This window comes from Belonocnema kinseyi, chromosome 3 (assembly GCF_010883055.1).
Source record: "Belonocnema kinseyi isolate 2016_QV_RU_SX_M_011 chromosome 3, B_treatae_v1, whole genome shotgun sequence".
Taxonomy (NCBI): Eukaryota; Metazoa; Arthropoda; class Insecta; order Hymenoptera; family Cynipidae; genus Belonocnema; species Belonocnema kinseyi.
Genome location: NC_046659.1, coordinates 28,290,712 through 28,299,838, shown reverse-complemented (window position 1 = coordinate 28,299,838; position 9,127 = coordinate 28,290,712). Strand labels below are relative to the sequence as shown.

General features: G+C 34.6%; 1 protein-coding gene across 1 annotated transcript in view; it reads left to right on the top strand.

Moving 5' to 3' along the window:
- LOC117169598 overlaps positions 1-5,253 on the top strand; it is a 394,158-nt gene extending 388,905 nt beyond the window's left edge. The window contains exon 6 of the mRNA XM_033356049.1: positions 4,985-5,253. Within this exon, the coding sequence (XP_033211940.1) occupies positions 4,985-5,229 (245 nt within the window). The 3' untranslated portion in view covers positions 5,230-5,253. The remainder of the gene's footprint in view (positions 1-4,984) is intronic.
- The last annotated feature ends 3,874 nt before the right edge of the window (positions 5,254-9,127 follow it).

The window sequence follows — 9,127 nt, the reverse complement described above, 5'->3', positions numbered from 1 at the left end:
AGAGCTCCAAGGAGATTATGTTGAAAAATAAAAAAAAATTTACCCAAACAAAATTGTTTTTATACTTCATTCTAAGGACTTATTGAACTACCCTCGTATCACATTTGAAAACAAAAAAATAACAAAAGAATGTAGCCTAGTAATTTTTTCAATATTTTTTTTAATAGTTGTTTTCATTACAGGGGGTAGTTTTAAAGAAGGGTTGACTTTACAAAAGCGATTCATAGCTCATTGTAAACCAAAAAAATAGCAAAAAATCTAGCCTACTCATTTTTTCAATACTGTTTTAAATACTTTCTTCCATAACAGGGGATAGTTTTCTAAAAATAAGGGTTGATTTTACAAAAGCGATTATTAGCTCATTGTAAAGCAAAAAAATGTAACCTAGTCATTTTATTTAATTTATTGATTTTTGACTGAGTTTTGTAGAGGACACCGCTGAGTTGCCGGCAAGCTAGTGCCGCCCTGTTTTCTCGAAAACTAATGAAAAAATTTTTTTTTTTGTAAAAAATAGCAAAAAAATATGCATTATGACATTCTGTTTTTCGTTAGTGGCGCCGCTGAGTTGTCGGACCTGGATTTGGTTCCCTAGTATCGGCGATCGGTCAAGGTGAGCAAGCGGCCCCGCAGTCATTGTCGTCATGCAACTGCAGCTCTAGGTTGGTGGATAAATTAGCCCCGGTAGAGTCTACTGCTATAAGAACAGAAGTGACGCCGTGCAATACGCGTATTGACAACTTTTGTGTTTGTGGAAAATACGTCACCTGTATTAAAAGAAAACCATTTACAGGTAAATTAATATAAAATTACAGAAATACCTTCAGGCTAGATACTAGTGGAATGGACAATTTGTGGACTCCGAAAACTATATGCATAAAATGTAGACTGCAACTTCACTGTAAGAAAAAAAACTAACAAATTTTCCTCACCAATGATTTGGTGAAATCCGATAGATCATAACACGGATTGTTATTTCTGCTTAACTCATGCATCTGGGTACAAACTTAAAAACATATCTCTTACATCTTATGCATATGTTCAGTCTGTGACTCTTTCTGTCCTCATCACCATTGACCATCATGTAAGAGAAATTGAGATGTCGACTAATAAAGATTCTTCTAATATGGATACGAGAAGTATTTAAATGCAAGTTGAGGATTCAAGAGACGAACATAATAATCACAGTTTTATACATAAGACGGAAGAAATGGATGATCAATATACGAATTCTAATGCTTTTACTCCAGATGAACTGAGTGGCTTAGTTCGAGACGTAGGCCTTAGTAGCATTTATTTTAAAAGAAAAAGGTGTTCTAGCTCCTGGAACTCGTATATCCTTTTATCGAAATCGAGATTGCTCATTTGATAAATTTTTTCAAGGGAATTGAATTTGGTATATTGTAACGATGTTGAATGTCTAATAAATGGATTTAAGTACGTTCAGTGTGAAGCTAGTGACTGGCGTCTATTTATAGATTCCTCGACAAAAAGTTTAAAAACTGTTTTGCTCCATAATAGAAACATATATGCTCCTATACCAGTCGGTCATTCTGTCGTGTTAAAAGAAGAATATCATAATCTTCACTTACTGATCCAGAAATTGAATTATAATTTTCACAACTGGGAGTTGATCGGAGATTTAAAAATAATGACTATCTTATTAGGCCAATCAAGTGGATTCGCAAAAAATCCATGTTTTATTTGTGAACGAGACAGTCGAGATCGAAAGCAACATTATGTGAAAAAAGACTGGCCACTTAGACCAAATTTAACACCAGATACTATAAATATTATACAGAAAAGTCTTATCCCTGTGCATAAAGTCATTCTTCCACCTCAACGTATTGAGCTTGGTTTGAGTAAAAAATTCATCAAAGCAATGAAGAACTTGCCAGAAGGAAGTGATGCCTTTATGTGCATCTTTGAGAAGATTCTAAAACTTTTTAAAGCTAAGATTGACAAAGGAGTCTCTAATGGCCCACAGATAAGGGAACTATTGCGGGATAAAGAATTTGAAAGAAAAATGGTAAACAAGGAGCGAACGGCATGGCAAAGTTTCAAAGAAGTTCAACAGAACTTTCTAAGGAATAATAAAGATGATGTTTACAAGAATATTGTGAATAGAATGTTAAGAAATTATAGAGAAATGGGATGTCTAATGAATTTAAAGATCCATTTTCTTTACTCCCACATTGATTACTTCCCGGAAAATTTGTGGGACTTTAGCGGGGAACAGGGTGAGAGATTTCACCAGGACTTCAAAGATATAAGTATGATGGCGGACTATTGCTGCTCTCAAGGGAGATACTACTACTCCTCATAAAAGAAAATCTCTTCGTAGATCTTTCGCCAGTAAACGAACACGTTATTCGTGAATTTATTTGGTTAATGACAGCGTATCTATGATCTACATATGACCTCTTGAGGTCACTAGGACCCGTGGGTAAAAATATATCCGAACGTAAAATATCCAGCTCTTTCAGAATTCGAGGTCAGAAAGATAATATCTCTCAAATCAACGAAGTTGACCTTCAAATGATCTTGATTCTGACGTGTAGTGATCATAGGGGTTAAAAATTCGTGATCAGCACACCCGAAAACATATTTTGTAAGGATCATTATCTAAATATAAGCAAACCATGACAAGCTACTAGGTTCAGAAGTTCTAAAGAATTTTTTTGACCTTCATGTGACCTCTAGAGGTCACGGGGACCCGTAAGTAAAAACATATCCGAACGTAAAATTTTCCGCTCTTTCAGAATTTGAGTATAAAAATATGATATCTCTCAAATTAACGAAGTTGACCCACAAATGACCTTGATCCAGACGTATAAGGGCCATAGGAGCTACGAATTCGTGATCAGCACACCCGAAAACGTATTTTGTAAGAATCATTACCTCGATATGAGCAAACCATGACAAGCTACTAGGTTGAGAAGTTCGAAAGAATGCTTTTGACCTTCATATGACCTCTAGAGTTCACGGGGACCGGTTAGTAAAATCATATCCGAACGTAAAATTTCCCGTCCTTTCAGAATTTAAGCTCAAAAAGATGATATCTCTCAAATCAAAGAAGTTGACGTTCCAATGACCTCGATCCTGCCGTAATTTTAAGTAAAAATTATAAATCATCAAATCGCTTTAATGGTTAAAGACTGGAGGAATAAAATCTATTTCTTTTGTTAAGTTTTTGCTTGTTTCAAGTTATTATTTGAAGAAAACCAGTATAACTCAAGCAAAGATATACACAAAATATTGAAAGAAATTGATCTTTCAATGAAAACTCTCAAACTATTTCTGCAATCGACTGCACAGACAATTGTATATACTCTTTCTTTGACAGCATCTTCGCCCAAATATGTAAATATGCGCATCTGTAGGTTATTCACTCGGTGAACAGAGTTTTTTTTTACAGATAGGGTATAGGCTTCGAAATCTATGGACTAACTTTTCAATGATGAACAATTATGCGAAATTGTTGAAACTTTTGAGCTATCTTGTACACATGTCAAGCAAGCGTCTTACGAAATCCCTACCTCAGGCATCAACTTAAGTATACCAAATTTAGGCCTGAAGATAGATGAAAAAAATGTATGAACTAAGGTGATAATTAATGTATCGAAACTTTCTTTATATGCGGTGGTAGGTAACCTGGATAACTGTTTATGGACATGCTTTAGGTTACCTGGTGTCAAAATTGATTATTTAATGAGGCAAGATTAGTTTGGTCCAAAGTTTTTCTTTATCTCCTTTTTTGTGATAAAGAGTTAACAATACAAAAAAGTCTAAAGGAGCTTATTAGTACAGAATAAGGTGCCGAGCATTTTTCGATCAAACTTTTTTTCACAATCTAAGCGTATTCATGAAAATTACAAAAAACTTCAAAAATATGATTTTTACAACTATTTTGCATTATTGTAAAAAATCCACAAGGCTAAAAATTGCTGAAATTTTGTTGGTTGTTTAACATCCTACCTGAAAGTTGTAAGTGAACAATTAGGCCCAGTGCAGTTCACCAGTGCGTTTTAAGTGCTTTTTCATCGGCAGGGTTAGTCAAACAAAAATCATTCCAAAAGAATATAAAGACGATTCAAAAATATTTATATTAAAAGTTCATTTGGGTGTGAGTGTCGGTGTGTGCGCGCGTCCGCGCGCGTGTAATTGGGTGTGTGTGTGTGACAGCTCTAAATTTGATCATTATTTGTCAAAGCATAATAGTTATCTTTAAGAGGCCTTATCTGGGCCAAATTAGGCCTCCATTTTGGATGTCCGGATCTGGGCCCTGTCGATGAGGGCATTTCATTTGCGGTCTGGCCCTATACAGATTACACTATCGGGCCCACATTTTTCCCTATCGGGGCCCGACCCACGCCCCAAAAAAATTTCTGCACAGGCTTTTGCGGATTTCTCCAGTTGTATCGAGGGCCGGACACTTGATAACTTTACATCGAAATACTGCGTAAAAGACTTTGCGTATTTCTTAGCTGGTATTTGATTCCAGGAAAACCCGCAAGTTCATTTTTTAATAAAAATTGTTTAAAAAATCAATTTTTCTTGCAAAATCAGAAAGAGCACATGCGTTTTACGAAAAAGGGGTACTTGTATTAATGAAAGTGTGTTCCTTTACTGAAGTTCCTAGAGAAAATTGTTTTTCTTGAATATCTCTGTTCAACTTAGCGAGTACTTGTATCACTTTTTAGTTTGGACGGCAGTCTTAGTGTTATAAAAGATGCTTTTTTATTTTAATCTTAACCATAAATGTTTGCGAGAAAGATTCAGAACATAAAAATTTTTTGGATATTAGAAATTTGCTTTCTACAATGAAGAATTTCAAAGCGACGAATCCACTGATAATTATATTATATGACACTATATATGCATGTATATGACTGTACAGAATACAATTCTTCTGACTTAGTTTTTGTCAAGCCAGAACCATATGTATACATGCAGATAAAGAAAATCTTGCTTTATATGTTTGCAGGTGTTTCTGTATCTATGACTGACGCAAGTGGAAAGCCTTACTCAGGTGTTGCTGGAAACGGTTCACTGGCCTCCGTGGCTACTTCTGGTAGTGCTGCCAGTACAGTTTCACCTCTGAGGAGTTCGTTGAAAAAACCAAAGCCTTTAGGAATACACAATCCAGGATTTACGGCGCACAGTCCAACTTTGTCGAGAAATGGTTCCCAGAAAAAAGTGCGAATTCAAACGCACTCTACCGAAGTTTAATATATATATATATATATATATATATATATATATGTTACAGGCAAAGTCCGATGTGCCGTCACACCGCAGACTGCCTAGTTCCTTCGCGAATTCACTGAGCGGTGTCAAGCAAAGTCCGAAATAGCACTTTCACTTCGGACTCTGCCTAGTCAAATCGCGAAGTGCCCGACAAGCTCAGGTAAAGCTCGGCGTAAAAAGAAAACCTATGAAGTTTACTTTTCCCGCTTCACAATAGGCTGGCTCGAAAATGTGCAATTCAAAGTAGTCTATAGGTCGCAATTGTGACCGGATTTGAAAGTTTTTTTTTAGAAATGATCAGCATTAAATTTGTAAGAAAACTAATTGATTATATTTATCAATTTTTGTTTAAATATAATTATTTATTCAACGCAAGTTATTTTCTGAAAACCAAATAGAAAAATAAACACGATATGTATCATATTTAACGTATTATCTTTCTAAATTTGAAATACGTGATGAGTTTTCTGCAATTTTGAGGGCACTGAATTTTTCTTCGAATTTGATTTTCATCGCTTGATTTTCCGCTACCACAGCCATCGTTAAGAATCTTCAAAAACACTGTCGATTTATAAATATTATTCCGAAGTGATAAAAAAAACTTATTCGGAAATGTACATTGAACCTCAAACCATAAGATACAAAATTTACTTTTTAAATACATCCAGCATTAGGTCAAGAACTTCTATTCAAAAATCTTCCAAAATTCCACGACCACGTCAGAACCAAATTAAACTATTGCCGTTTTTAGAATAGCGAAGTAGGAGCATCAGTCCCTGAATAAAAAGGCGGTGGGAGGGAGGGAGTAGGGAACTAAATTTTTTCCATTAGTTACGAAACCAATACGAAATTAAAAGGAAGTTTTGTTTTAAAGTGTTATTGTTAAACCATTTTTAAACCAGATATTCAATGTACCTTTTTTAATCAAAGAAAGATTTTTTAGTTGCCATACTAAATCTTAGTAGAATTGTCTGAGCAGTGATTTTTGATCTCAATAAATTAATATTTTGAATGTTAATAACAAATTCCAAAAACAAAATACCTATTACTGGCTCTTTCTTACCGAAGAGTTGGTCTTAACAATAAATATTGTAGTTTTTTTATCTATAAAATTTGACAGTTTATCTTTTATAATAGAAAGTATTTTACAAATATATTGAATTATTTTTCATCGAAATAAATTAACAATAAACCATTGTTGTTATTAATAATCTATTTATTACAAATAATAGGCTGGTTCCTTATATGGAATGTATATGTATGAATTCGTATTAAATAAACGCCTTTTCCAAAACAGGCTTAAATTTGGAAACCATTCACACTTTAGAACAATAAAAATATTTAAAATGAATTATTTATGTTTTCTAAGTCTTTTTACGTTAATAAGATACACATTGAGTTTTTAATTTTTTTTAAAAGAAAAAATTGTGCCTTGAATTAATATATTGAAACAAAAATTGATCAATGTACTCAATAAGTTATCTTAAAAATTTAATGCTGATCATTTCTAAAAAAAAAGCTTTAAAATCTGTTCACAATTGCGATCTGTTGACTATTTTGAATTTTAAATTCTCGAGGCAGCCCACTGTGCAGCGAGAAAAGTAAACCCCAAAGGTTGTATTTTTACTACGCACTTTGCCTGAGCCTGTCCGGCACTTCGCGATTTGACTAGGCAGAATCTGAAGTGAAAGTACTATTTCGGACTTTGCCTGACACCGCTCACAAGGGGAGTGCGGGTAACGGGGGTCACTGATTTTAATAATCTTTTGGGAGCGAAGAGTTCTTAATATGGTATAAAAAAAGTCCAAACCGTTTACCTAGATAACAAGCGGTTTTTGAGAAAAAATGGTTTAAAGAAATACGCGCCGAAACACTACCATTCGAATTGTAAATCAGTTAGCCCAGCCGCGATGACGTAGTGCAGCGATTCCCAAACTAGTGCCGCCGGCCGATGAGGCTGCCGCCGGCAGGGCGATGCAACCCCGGGTCGGGCAGTTAGGCAGGCTCCCCGCTGCGAGCAGAAGGCTACTTTCCTCGACTTTCGTGTACCTACCACGAATGACCCTTTCATTGTTATGAACTTGCAATAACTGAAATTATAAAGACTTAGCTCAATTAAATTTTAATTGGCTGAATGAATTTCGTGATATAATTTAAAGAAAATGTAAACAAAGTTTTTGAAAATCAGTTAATATCCGAACTAATAAATGAAATATTTACAAATCTTGTGAATGCAACAAAAGTGCGATAACTCTTAAAGTTATTATCCGATTTTCTTCTACCTTTTATTAACGTTTATTTGATAATCTAACAAATCTAACGGAACTTATTAAAATTCTATTGATTAATATTTAACCAACTTTTCATTTTTCTCAACCGGCTCTAATTCTCTAACAACGAAAAGGTCAACGAAGCAAGCAACCGAGCACGAACGACTAGCGTCCAGTGTGTCACTTGGGTTCCAGTGTTGTGAAAAAATTTGAGAGTGGGGCCCCTGCCGCTCCCCAGAAAGTGCATAAAAAGTTTGGGAATCGCTGGCGTAGTGGTCTAGTTTCTAGGTTGGAGACTCTGTCGTCACGCGTTTATCTTTAGGTTTATCTTTAGGAGCGAGAAAATGATTATTTTTTAATTTTATCTTTAAAAACTGAATTGAAAAAACCTAAAAATATAAAAGCGGGAGTTGGGTTGCAAGTACCTATTGATATTTAAAATGAAGAATACGGTATTAGGTCTAGAAAATATTATTTCATTGTTTTAATACTATTCGTTCTCAGCCTAGTCTTCGAAAGCAGATTTCGCACCAACTTTAGGATGATAATCATCGTAAAAAAATTTGAAACATAGGCATTTCGCACACCATGCACATTTTAAAAAACTAATATTTTTGCACGCACAATGATTTTTTAAGAGTATTATGGGAAAACACAGTTCATTGAGGTTTAAAAAAATTTATCGCTCCGTCGTTAGTTTCGCCCCAAACCAAGCGTACCGCATCATTTTTTCAAAACCTGGTGCTGAAAACTGATGATATACAAGAAAATGAATTTTTATAGCATCTTCGCTTGAAGCTATTTCGTGTTCCTCTTTCAATAGGTTTGTAGCGTTTTGCAATCTCTTGATGAAATTTTTCATTTGTCTATAAAAATAGACATCGCAGGGCTGACACAAAGGGGTGCATTTTCCAGGAATGGCTTTTAAAGTACAAGTTACTTCTCCAGAGTCGTCTACAAAATTTTCATCATGTAGAACATTATCAGTCTGTCCACCCCAAGAGTCAATTATAAGGAGAAGATTTTAACTTTAAATATTTAACCCTTAAATGACACATTTCATTTTAATATACTTACCTGAAACCTATTGTTAAACTTTCACAAAAGTTGGATAGCACAGTTCACAATTGTTTACAGTTCACAGTTGTTAGTACAATGTTTTGCGACGAAAGATGATGCTCTACTGACACATTAAAAAATTATAATGTTTATTGCTTAAAAATAATTTATAAACATCAAATTATTGATAAAAAACTTTCATATGAGAAACAATAATTTTTCGGGGCTTAAAATATATTTAAAAAATTGTTTATTATTATTTTTATAATATTTGTAACAATTATGCATACTTACGGTAAAATTGATTGTAAAAAAAATAAGTACACGGGCGCGAACGCATGACGGCAGAGTCTTCAACCTAAAAACTAGACCACTACGACGTCGCGGCTGGGCTGACTACTCTACAATTCGACTGGTAGTGTTTTGGCGCGTTTTTCTTTAAACCATTTTTTCTCGAAAACCGCTTCCTATCTGGGCAAACGGTTCAGGCTTTTTTCATCCCATATTGAGCACTTTTCGCTCCCAAAAGATTATTAAAATCAGTGACCCCC